The sequence below is a fragment of the Dendrobates tinctorius genome, unplaced genomic scaffold, assembly GCF_039654945.1.
Source record: "Dendrobates tinctorius isolate UK_male_01 unplaced genomic scaffold, ASM3965494v1 ptg000158l, whole genome shotgun sequence".
NCBI lineage: Eukaryota > Metazoa > Chordata > Amphibia > Anura > Dendrobatidae > Dendrobates > Dendrobates tinctorius.
The window spans coordinates 29,167,321-29,180,294 of record NW_027361825.1 but is presented as its reverse complement, the minus strand read 5'-3'; the positions used below and the strand labels follow the sequence as shown (position 1 = coordinate 29,180,294).

The 12,974-nt window shown below is 47.2% G+C and overlaps 1 protein-coding gene across 3 annotated transcripts in view; it reads right to left on the bottom strand.

Moving 5' to 3' along the window:
- LOC141052031 (cytochrome P450 2C8-like) overlaps nt 1-12,974 on the bottom strand; it is an 89,509-nt gene that overhangs the window by 50,838 nt on the left and 25,697 nt on the right. For all 3 annotated transcript variants that reach the window (XR_012220730.1, XM_073549208.1, XM_073549207.1), the window contains exon 7: nt 6,866-7,007. Coding sequence is in view for 2 of the 3 variants with exons in the window: in XM_073549208.1 (XP_073405309.1) it covers nt 6,866-7,007 (142 nt within the window). In the remaining variant the exon portion in view is untranslated. The remainder of the gene's footprint in view (nt 1-6,865; nt 7,008-12,974) is intronic.

Sequence of the window (12,974 nt, the reverse complement as noted above, 5' to 3'; positions counted from 1 at the left end):
ACATTTTCACTTGCCCCACGAGATGCATCCTCCTCCCCTAAGTAATCATCCCCATCATCATCCTCCTCCTCCTCTTCTTCCTCCACCTCGTCCAGGAGAGGTCCCTGAGCAGACAATGGCTGAATGTCATCAAGGATTCCCTCCTCCTCTTCCTCCTCATCAACATTGGCTGCAGACGCCTGCTCCTTAAGGTGCGTCAAAGTTTGCATGAGCAGACGCATAAGTGGGATGCTCATGCTTAGGATGGCGTCGTCTGCGCTTACCAGCCGTGTGCATTCCTCAAAACACTGAAGGACTTTACAAAGGTCTTTCAGCTTCGACCACTGCACACCTGTCAACTCCATGTCTGCTCTCAAAGTGCCTGGCCGTGTATCCTCCCACAAATGCATTATGGCCTGCCTCTGCTCGCACAGCCGCTCCACCATGTGCAGGGTGGAGTTCCACCTTGTTGCAATGTCGATAATGAGGCGGTGGTTGGGAAGGTGGAGCAATCGCTGCAGCTTCTGCATACGAACGGAGTGTACAGGCGACCGGCGGATGTGCGCGCACAGTCTTCGCACCTTATGGAGCAGGGCTGTTAACTCCGGATAATTTTTGAGGAAGCACTGCACCACCAGGTTCAAGGTGTGAGCCAAGCAAGGTATGTGGCTGAGTTTTGAAAGGGCTATGGCTGCCACAAAATTACGGCCGTTATCACTAACTACCTTGCCTGCCTCAAGATGTACACTGCCCAGCCATGACTCAGTTTGTCGCTTCAAGTACTCGGCCAGCACCTCGGCGGTGTGTCTGTTGCCCAAACACATCATCTGCAACACAGCCTGCTGACGCTTTCCACTAGCTGCTCGATAGGGGGACACATCGTGTGCAACAGTGGCAGCTGCAGATGGAGTGCTCGTACGACTGCGCTCTGTGGACGAGCTTTCGCTTCTGGAGGAGGAGGAGGAGGAGGAGGAGGGTCGAACGCCTACAGCCAACTGTTTCCTATACCGTGGGCTAGGCAGCACTGTCCCACCACCGCTGTCCCCTGTGGACCCTGCATCCACCACATTAACCCAGTGCGCAGTGATGGACACGTAACGGCCCTGGCCATGCCGACTGGACCATGCATCAGTTGTGAGGTGCACCTTTCCGCTCACTGACTGCTTGAGTGCATGGACAATGCGGTCTTTCACATGATGGTGGAGGGCTGTGATGGCTTTGCGAGAGAAGAAGTGGCGACTGGGTAAGTCATAGCATGGTACTGCATAGGCCATGAGTTCGCGGAAAGCTGTGCTTTCCACAAACCGAAAGGGCATCATCTCAAACGAGATTAGTTTGGCAATGTGGGCATTCAAACCCAGTGTACGCGGATGAGAGACTGAGTACTTTCTTGACCTACTCATAGTGTCTGGTTTGGTGAGCTGGACTTGAGAGCTGCATATGGTGGAAGTAGCGGTGGACAGGGCGGACTGAGAGAGGGTTGATGATGGTGATGGAGTTGGTGTTCTTTCTGATGGCCTAGAATCAGTCTTTCGTTGATATAACAGTGGGATTCCCTGACTGCTGTGGTCTTGCAACGACACCTCAACATTTGCTGCTGTGCTAACCGGTGGGCTTACAGTGGGGGAAACAATGTAGCGTTGCTGACTACCTTCGTTGTGATCAGTTGCACATGTGGCACTTGAGGTTTGGTGTTGTGTCCACGCTTGCAAGTGCATGCTGGTTAAATGTCTAAGCATGCAACTGGTATTCAAATTTTTCAGATTTTTCCCTCGGCTAAAGGTCTTTGCGCACTTCTTACAGATAACCTTGGCCTGATCATGAGGATTTTGTTCAAAAAAGTGCCACACTGCACTCTTCCTACTTTGGCAGACATTTTGCGGCCTAGCACACTGTGATCTTTTGACCCTCTGGACAAGCTGTCCAGCAACTCTTTTGATGTTTGGAACCTGTCTTTGGAGTGCTCCGGGCCTGCCAGATAACAGCTGTTGCGATGTCGATGTCTGCTGTGGATGCTACTCATCTGAGCTATTGGAAGCAGCACCCTCTTCCCCCAATGGATGCCAATCTGGGTCAACAACTGGGTCATCCATCACCTCCTCTTCTATGTCATGTGCACTTTCCTCTGTGTCACCGTGTATGGTGGTATAGTGTGCGGGAAGGGGCACCTGAGTCTCATCAGGGTCAGAATCTGGCTCTGTACACTGCGAGGACAATGTAGTGCTCTGAGTGAATGTACCAGCAGAATCATCCATCAGCGGCTGTGCATCAGTGCACTCCATGTCAGATTCATCTTGGCCTGGGTAATTCACCATTTCACTTGATAATCCAGGCATGGTATGTGAAAACAGCTCCATGGAGTAATCAGTAGTATGGCCTGCGTCATCCTTCAATCTTGGTTGGGGTGAAGGACACAAGGAAAGGTGTGGTTCATGAACATGAGCCTCCAATGACGACTCAGTGCTTTTACTTTTTACAACTGAAGAAGAGGAGCCGATAGAGCTGGAGGCTGAGTCAGCAATGTAAGACAAAACTTTTTCCTGATGCTCTGGCTTTAAAAGCGGTTTGCCAACTCCTAGAAAACTAAGCGTTCGAGGCCTTATGTACCCAGACGATGACGCAGGGTCAGCACCTCCTGCATTCGGTCCTATTTTGCTCTTGCCACTACCATCAGATCCACCACCAACACCATCATTACCAGCTGCCAACCCCCGCCCAATTCCACGGCCTCTTCCACCAGCCTTCCTCATTTTTGGTAGAAATGTAGACAAAATCCAACAAACTATATAGTAATGTAAAACAAGGTACAAGGTGTCTATAGGACAGGGGAGATTTTGAATATCTGCACACACTTTTGGACACTGGACACTTTTGGATTGTGTGAGGCCCACTGATATCTGAGCGCTATGTGACAGGCTCGATGGCACTGCTGTGACAAAAGTGACTAGAGGATAAGGGAGATTTTGAATATCTGCACACACTTTTGGACACTGGACACTTTTGGATTGTGTGAGGCCCACTGATATCTCAGCGCTATGTGACAGGCTCGATGGCACTGCTGTGACAAAAGTGACTAGAGGATAAGGGAGATTTTGAATATCTGCACACACTTTTGGACACTGGACACTTTTGGATTGTGTGAGGCCCACTGATATCTGAGCGCTATGTGACAGGCTCGATGGCACTGCTGTGACAAAAGTTACTAGAGGATAAGGGAGATTTTGAATATCTGCACACACTTTTGGACACTGGACACTTTTGGATTGTGTGAGGCCCACTGATATCTCAGCGCTATGTGACAGGCTCGATGGCACTGCTGTGACAAAAGTGACTAGAGGATAAGGGAGATTTTGAATATCTGCACACACTTTTGGACACTGGACACTTTTGGATTGTGTGAGGCCCACTGATATCTCAGCGCTATGTGACAGGCTCGATGGCACTGCTGTGACAAAAGTGACTAGAGGATAAGGGAGATTTTGAATATCTGCACACACTTTTGGACACTGGACACTTTTGGATTGTGTGAGGCCCACTGATATCTCAGCGCTATGTGACAGGCTCAATGGCACTGCTGTGACAAAAGTGACTAGAGGATAAGGGAGATTTTGAATATCTGCACACACTTTTGGACAGTGGACACTTTTGGATTGTGTGAGGCCCACTGTTATCTCAGCGCTATGTGACAGGCTCGATGGCACTGCTGTGACCTAAGTGACTAGAGGATAAGGGAGATTTTGAATATCTGCACACACTTTTGGACACTGGACACTTTTGGATTGTGTGAGGCCCACTGATATCTCAGCGCTATGTGACAGGCTCGATGGCACTGCTGTGACAAAAGTGACTAGAGGATAAGGGAGATTTTGAATATCTGCACACACTTTTGGACACTGGACACTTTTGGATTGTGTGAGGCCCACTGATATCTCAGCGCTATGTGACAGGCTCGATGGCACTGCTGTGACAAAAGTGACTAGAGGATAAGGGAGATTTTGAATATCTGCACACACTTTTGGACACTGGACACTTTTGGATTGTGTGAGGCCCACTGATATCTCAGCGCTATGTGACAGGCTCGATGGCACTGCTGTGACAAAAGTGACTAGAGGTTAAGGGAGATTTTGAATATCTGCACACACTTTTGGACACTGGACACTTTTGGATTGTGTGAGGCCCACTGATATCTGAGTGCTATGTGACAGGCTCGATGACACTGCTGTGACAAAAGTGACTAGAGGATAAGGGAGATTTTGAATATCTGCACACACTTTTGGACACTGGACACTTTTGGATTGTGTGAGGCCCACTGATATCTCAGCGCTATGTGACAGGCTCGATGGCACTGCTGTGACAAAAGTGACTAGAGGATAAGGGAGATTTTGAATATCTGCACACACTTTTGGACACTGGACACTTTTGGATTGTGTGAGGCCCACTGATATCTGAGCGCTATGTGACAGGCTCGATGGCACTGCTGTGACAAAAGTGACTAGAGGATAAGGGAGATTTTGAATATCTGCACACACTTTTGGACAGTGGACACTTTTGGATTGTGTGAGGCCCACTGTTATCTCAGCGCTATGTGACAGGCTCGATGGCACTGCTGTGACCTAAGTGACTAGAGGATAAGGGAGATTTTGAATATCTGCACACACTTTTGGACACTGGACACTTTTGGATTGTGTGAGGCCCACTGATATCTCAGCGCTATGTGACAGGCTCGATGGCACTGCTGTGACCTAAGTGACTAGAGGATAAGGGAGATTTTGAATATCTGCACACACTTTTGGACACTGGACACTTTTGGATTGTGTGAGGCCCACTGATATCTGAGCGCTATGTGACAGGCTCGATGGCACAGCTGTGACCAAAGTGACTAGAGGATAAGGGAGATTGGATTGCTTTTAAAAAAGCAGTTTGCGGAGCAGTGGGTAAACAGCAATGCCAGCCTGTCAGGAAGCCTTAAAAGGCAGCCCAACAACCAACACCACTGATACACCACTATATAGCCTCCCCTTGCACTGCACACACAGTGACTGGTGTGTTGTGCAGGCCAAATTGCTATCAGCAGCAGAAGCAGTTTTTTTTTCTTCTCAGCAGGACAAAAAAAAAAAATTGGGATTGCTTAAGCAGTTTGAGCCCAATGAATATCTGAGCGCTATGTGACAGGCTCGATGGCGCAGCTGTGACCAAAGTGACTAGAGGATAAGGGAGATTGGATTGCTTTTAAAAAAGCAGTTTGCGGAGCAGTGGGTAAACAGCAATGCCAGCCTGTCAGGAAGCCTTAGAAGGCAGCCCAACAACCAACACCACTGATACACCACTATATAGCCTCCCCTTGCACTGCACACACAGTGACTGGTGTGTTGTGCAGGCCATATCGCTAGCAGCAGAAGCAGTTTTTTTGTCTTCTTCCCTGCCTAACGCTCTCCCTACAGAATCAGCAGCAACCTCTCCCTATGCTAAGATCGGCAGAAGTAAGATGGCGGTCGGCGTGCACGCCCTTTTATACCCCCTGTGACGCCCACCAAAGCAAGCCAATCACTTGCATGCCCTTCTGAAAGATGGTGGTGACCCGTGCCTATGTCATCACGTTGCCCACAGTGTCCGTGGATCCTGATTGGCTGAAAAAGAGCGCAAAACAAACTTTTGAAACGCGACTTTGGCGCGTAAGTCGCCGACCTTGTGGCCGACCTCATCCTAGGGTCGGGTTTCGTTTCATGAAACCCGACTTTGCCAAAAGTCGGCGACTTTTGAATTTTTTCGACCCGTTTCGCTCAACTCTAATCCTCACACTCAAAACAGTCTTTCTCGTAGCAATCACCACTGCTAGACAAGTAGGGGAACTACAGGCCCTATCGGTACAAGAACCATACCTCCTGCTCAACTCGGACAGTATAGTACTGTGCCTAGACCCCTCCTTTATGCCCAAAGTGGTGTCAGACTTCCATAGAGGTCAGGATATTGTGTTGCCCTCATTTTGCCCAAATCCTTCTTATACGAAGGAAGAAAAGTTCCACACCCTGGTTGTCCCCAGGGTGGTTCTCCATTACCTTGAACTAACCAAGGACTGGAGAATCGACCAGAACCTGTTTGTTCAATATTCAGGATAGAATAAGGGAAAGAAGGTGGCAAAAAACACAATAGCAAGTTGGATCAAGCAGTCCATCTCCCTGGCATATTCATCAAAAGATCTCTCTCCTCCCGAGATGCTGAAGGCCCACTCCACTCGATCAGTCGCTACATCATGGGCAGCAAGCGGGAACACGTCATCGAAGCAGATATGCAGAGCTGCCCCCTGGTCCTCTGTACACACCTTTACCAGACACTACAGATTAAATTTTAATAGGTATCTAACATTTGGCCCCTCCCTAAAAATTAGTGTTGGTATAACTCCAAGGTGACTGTCATGGAAGGTGACTGGAGAAAATAGAATTAGACTTACCGGTAATTCGGTTTCTAGGAACCTTCCACGACAGCACTAATTTCCCTCCCTATCTAATATCTTTACTGGACGATTCCTGCTCTATTGTCGGTAACTATTCATGCTAGTATGTCCAGAAAAAAGTGTGAAAAATGAGGATGAATGAACTCATGGAAATCAACATCCAACACTGCGGAGACACCATCACATGTTTCTCAACGCAGTGATTCTAGAGCAATGCCCTAGAATGTCCAGAAAAAACCCTGGAGATAGCAGGAAGGGGAGGGTTATTTAACCTCTTTGTGTTTCCTGTCCCCCATTAGGGTGGGGAAACATCCTCCAAGGTGACTGTCGTGGAAGGTTCCTAGAAACCAAATTATTTTTTTTTTATAATCCTGGACAGAGCCTTTATGACTATTAAGTCCTAAACCCTCTGGTAATATGCTAAGAAGCACTTACTTTCCACGTCTGGATATTTGAGCAGGTAGAGTAAACCATACTGCAGCGTTCTGCTTAACGTTTCTATGCCAGCAAAAAAGAGGTCGATGACTGTGCCAAATAAATTGTCAAAGTGAAATTCGGTTTTCGGATTGTTCTTCTCCTGCAAAGTCACAGAATATTTGTAATTGTCTGGTATAGGCAGTGTGGTTGGATCATGGTATAATCCTTTGTAAATACTATGGAAACTAGACTGTGTGCAGAATTATTAGGCAGCTTGTTTTCCTCGCTCAAAATGAGACAAAAAGAGATTTAACTTCCTCTGCAGTATAATGAGGCTTATATGCCATGCAATGCTTCTCTGGGAAATTAAATATGCAAATTGCCTCTTCAGAGAGGGAGAGGAAGAGGATTTGAACTCTTCTAGGATTGCTCCAATAGGTGACACTAGAGTTCATGTCCTCTTCCTCTCTGAGAGTCAATTTGCATAATTAATTTCCCACAGGAGGATGTATGGCGTATAAGCCTCCCAGCAATGGCATGGCAAGCATGTCACTCCACAATGAAAAACATTCCTATTTTTAAGTATCTTAGGATAGTTTCACACTAGTGTTACAGGGCGCAGAGCAGGGCCGCCGCTAAGCTCCACCCCCGGCCGCGCCCCCTTCGGTCATTTCCTCCTCTGATTGCATGACGTTGCATGCGATCAGCATACCCTATATTTAGCGTTGGGTACACTGGTCATGCGCTGGTACACTTTTGCTGGCGCATCTGCCCTTTTGGTGCTGCGCCGTGCGCACAAAAATGCAACACAGTGCATTTGGCGCATGTCGGCGCATAATTTGGAAACAGAAACTTTCCAAATTATCAATTTATCTGATTATGTTCTAACGTCCACTGAGATGTCTGTGTTGAGTAAGGGCTTAACGTTTTCGCCTGTCCAACGTATGGACAAGTTCACACTGGTCAAAGATCTTTTTTTATTCTGCAGGAAAATTATCCTTCAAGTTCTTCATAACAAACTCAATGTCTTCTTTTCTTGACCAAACAGATCAAAGAGTCTTCCAGGACTCGATGGATTTACAGGGAGAGGGAGAGACAACTACAGGTAGGCCCAGGTTTCCACGAAGGAATAGATCTCGCATCTCACCTCCTTTCTCTATTGTGCCTGCTGTTAGAATTTTTTTTAAATGACTAAACGGGATATTGAAGCTTTACCAATGACTATTCCTGTTACCTCCAATTTGAAATCGGCAGAGAAACGTGCCCTGGCCAATTTGAGATCTGCTAAGGAGTTTATTATTAGGGAGGCCGACAAAGGGGGCAACATAGTGTTATGGCCCCACAATCTGTACCAAGAAGAAGCCCATAGACAATTGGACAATCAGAACCTATATCGTAAGCTCCCTTCAAACCCGACTGGTCTGTATTCCACCAAATTGAGATCTCTAATTGAGAAGGCCCTTGAATTGGGCATTATCAATTCAGGTTAGCGTGACTTCATTAGGGTAGAACAACCTACCACGTCTACCTTCTACATGCTACCCAAAGTTCATAAAGATCTTGTCAAACCACCGGGCAGACCTATCGTCTCCAGCATAGGTAGCCTGTGTAAGAAAGCATGTACATACATTGATTTCTTTTTGCAGCCTCTGGTGCTCCAGTTGCCCTCATATATTAGGGACTCATCACATTTTATTATGTTATATCAGGGTGTCACTCTGTCCCCGAATGAGATCATGGTTACTTGTGACGTTGAGACTCTTTATTCGAGCATCAATCACGACATCGGTATGCAGGCGGTGCTTTTCTTTTTGGACAAACAGTCAAATTCTGACAGAATGCATGATTCCTTCATCTGTGATCTTCTTGAGTTTGCTCTTAAGCATAATTTTTTCTTATTTGACAGGACATATTATCTTCAAATCTCTGGTCTGGCAATGGGGGCGCGCTGTGCCCCATCTTTCACGAATCTCTTTTTGGGATGGTGGGAGGCTACAGTAGTTTACACCTCCAAGTGGTTTAAGGACAAGGTATGTCATTGATCTAGATTCATAGACGACATATTTTTTATCTGGTCTGGTTCTCCAGATGAATGCCTGTCCTTCTTGAAGTCTCTTAACGACAACCTTTTGAACATCTTTTTAACCCACACTTATTCATCTGTTTCAGTTAATTTCTTGGACCTCAAAATTATGTGCCAGGATGGTGTGCTGTCTACTTGTCTTTACCGCAAGCCCACAGCCACCAACAGTTTGCTTGAATATCGTAGTTTTCATCCATCACATATTAAGAAAGGGGTCCCGATCGGGCAATTCTTAAGGGTCAGAAGGAACTGCACCAGTGATCAAGATTTTCGCAGGGAGGTATGTGATCTCACTGAGAGATTTAAAATGAGAAGTTATCCCAACAAGTGCATCTCCCGGGCTTATCAGGGGGCTAATCTGCATTCTCAAACTTCACTTCTGATGTCTACGAAGAGATCTATGGATAATCATGTGCAGTTCATTACCAGCTTTAATACTCATTGGTCGCAGGTAAGGAACATCTTGGAGAAACACTGGGCCATTCAAACCACTGATTTGCAAACGGCTTCGGTGGTCAGTGAACGTCCATTGATCACTGCAAAAAGAGCTCCTAACTTAAGAGATATTCTCACAAGGAGTCATTATACCAGACCTACTACCAGAATAAATCGGGTTATAGTTCTGAGGGGTTCTTTCCCGTGTGGGAATTGCAATATCTGTCCATTCATGCATCCCACGCGTAATACCTTTTCCAAACCCATTGATCAGACGAAAGACAAACTTAAGTTATATATTAACTGTAAAACAACCAATGTTGTCTATGCCATTGTCTGCCCGTGTCCACAGATTTATGTTGGTCAAACCTCCCAGGCGTTACACGGGAGGATTCAAAAACATTTCTCCACCATTAACTCAGCTTCTGTTGACACCCGGAAAGGTAAGACCCTAACTTCGGTGGCCTCACACTTTCTTAAGTACCATGGAGGTAGATATTCTAATTCCTTAGTTGTGGGGCTTGAACAAGTGTATGGATCGGGTAGAGGTGGACCTCTTGAAAATAAATTATTACAGGCAGAATCACGGTGGATTTTTTCACTGCATTCCACAGCACCAACTGGAATTAATGAAGATCTTTTGTTCAAAGGCTTTCTAGGTTGAATTGCACCATCTTTGTGGGTCTGAACTCACTATGTCTATAGTGGATGGAGAATGGGCTTCATCCTCTTCCTTTGAGGTTCTGGTTGGATCTTTGTGTCGTGGATAGTGTTGAGCGATACCATCCGATATCGTGAAATATCGGATCGGATTGGATTGGATCGATAAACAAAAAGTATCGGGTATCGCCGATTCCGATACCGGAAGCCCCATTCAAGTCAATGGGACAGAAATATCGGAATTAAAAAAAACCCTTTCTTTCCTTGTAGGTTAATTGTACATGAAGAAAAGCAACTAAGAATAATGTAGAATGTATTGGGGGAGGTGGAGGAGACATTAAAGGCATAGAGGTTTAGCCCAATCAAATGGAAAAGCAGTAATATTTTTTTTTTTTTAAGACGTTCAGAGTTACAAAGATATTGACTATGTTAACCTTTTTTATATTTTGTCAGATATGTATGTTTCACAACTTCCATGCTCTTCACCTTTTTTACTTCTCCCACACTTTCTCCTTCATGATCCTCAGCAGCAGCATCTTTTTCATCAACTTCTTCTTCACCTTATTCATCTTCTTCTTCACCTTCTTCCTATTATTCTTTTTTTGTACATTCTTCATATTTTTCATATTCAACTATTATTCTTCTTCATATTCTACTTCTTCATCTTCTTCCTATTCTTCTTCTTCATCATATTCTTATTTGTGACAGGCATTCCTGTAGTTGTTATCTATAAAAGTTTGAAGAGTACACCTTCCGTTCTGCCTGTCACAAAAGATTTACAACAGGATTTGTCCGCGTTCAGTTTGGCCTGCAGCAGCAGGCATTTTCCAGGGGCACCACAAGGAGGAATGGACTCCATGCACTGCTTAGTCTTCTTCTGCTTATAATTTAGATAATATCTTTTGCTCTGATTTTTAGTCTTATGCTTAATGTTCTTCTGCTTTTGTTCTTCTGCTTTTTTTCTTCTGCTTCTTGGTCTTCTGTATCTTGGTGGTTGTCTTCATGTTCTTTGTCCTCTTGGTCATCTTCTTCAGGGTCATCTTTTTTGTCTTCTTTGTGGTGGTCTTCAGGGTCGTCGTTTTCAGGGTCGTCGTCTTTGGGGTCGTCGTCTTCTTTGGGGTGGTCTTCAGGGTCGTCGTCAGGGAGATCCAGAGTGATTACCAAAAACCATTTCAAAAAGCTTGAACTTGGAAAAGTAGCAGAAGGTACAAGAAGGCTGAGGAACTGCCGAGAACCAGCTGACGGTACTGGAACCCGGATGGGTAGCAGAAGGAACAAGAGCAAATGGAACTAGCGAGGACCAGCTGACGGTGCTGGAACCCGGAGGGGCAGCAGAAGGAACAAGAGCCAATGGCACAACTGTGGACCAGCTGACGTTGCTGGAACACGGTTACTAGGCAGGAGGTACCTGTGCTAGAAAGCACTACCAAGGACCAGCAGATGGTGCTGGAACTCGGATACAGAGAAGGAGGCACCTAGGCCAAAGGCTCTGCCTGGAACCAGCTGACGGTGCTGGAACCCGGATGGGTAGCAGAAGCTACAAGAGCCAATGGAACTAGCGAGGACCAGCTGACGGTGCTGGAACCCGGAGGGGCAGCAGAAGGAACAAGAGCCAATGGCACAACCGTGGACTTGCTGACGGTGCTGGAACACGGTTACTAAGCAGGAGGTACCTGTGCTAGAAAGCACTACCAAGGACCAGCAGACGGTGCTGGAACTCGGATACCGAGAAGGAGGCACCTAGGCCAAAGGCTCTGCCTGGAACCAGCTGACGGTGCTGGAACCCGGATGGGTAGCAGAAGCTGCAAGAGCAAATGGAACTAGTGAGGACCAGCTGACGGTGCTGGAACCCAGAGGGGCAGCAGAAGGAACAAGAGCCAATGGCACAACCGTGGACCAGCTGACGGTGCTGGAACACGGTTACTAAGCAAGAGGTACCTGTGCTAGAAAGCACTAAAAAAGGACCAGCAGACAGTGCTGGAACTCGGATACCGAGAAGGAGGCACCTAGGCCAAAGACTCTGCCTGGAACCAGCTGACGTTGCTGGAACCCGGATGGGTAGCAGAAGGTACCCATGAAAAGCAAAGTTGCAATTCCGCGAGCCGGCCGCAGTTATCGAAACCCACAGTCCTACAGGGGTGCTTGTCCTATTGGCACTACGGAACCAGCCTTTATTGCCAGAACCCTCAGCCCACATAGGAAGCCCATAAACTGCAGGCACCATAGACTCGGCTAACCTGACCGCAACACGACAGGAGAACGTATTGGTGGCAAAGTGACGTTGACACTACCCAGAAACAGCAGGCGTGCTAGAACCAGGCTGGGCAGGAGGGAGTACTCGTGCCAAAGACACTGCCGAGAACCAGCTGACGGTGCTGGAACCCAGATGGGTAGCAGAAGCTACAAGAGCCAATGGAACTACCGAGGGCCAGCTGACAGTGCTGGAACCCGGAGGGGCAGCAGAAGGAACAAGAGCCAATGGCACTAACGAGGACCAGCTGATGGTACTGGAACCCGGTTACTAAGCAGGAGATACCTGTGCTAGAAAGCACTACCAAGGACCACCAGACAGTGCTGGAACTTGGATACTGAGAAGGAGGCACCTAGGCCAAAGCCTCTGCCTGGAACCAGCTGACAGTGCTGGAAGCCGGATGGGTAGCAGAAGGTACCCATGAAAAACAAAGTTGCAAGGCCGCGAGCCGGCCGCAGTTACCGAAACCCACAGTCCTACAGGGGGTGCTTGTCCTATTGGCACTACGGAACCAGACTTTATTACCAGAACACGCAGCCCACATAGGAAGCACCGAAACTGCAGGCACCATAGACTCGGCTAACCCGACCGCAACACGACAGGACAACGTATTGGTGGCAAAGTGACGTTGACACTACCCGGAAACAGTAGGCGTGCTGGAACCAGGCTGGGCAGGAGGGAGTACCCATGCCAAAGAC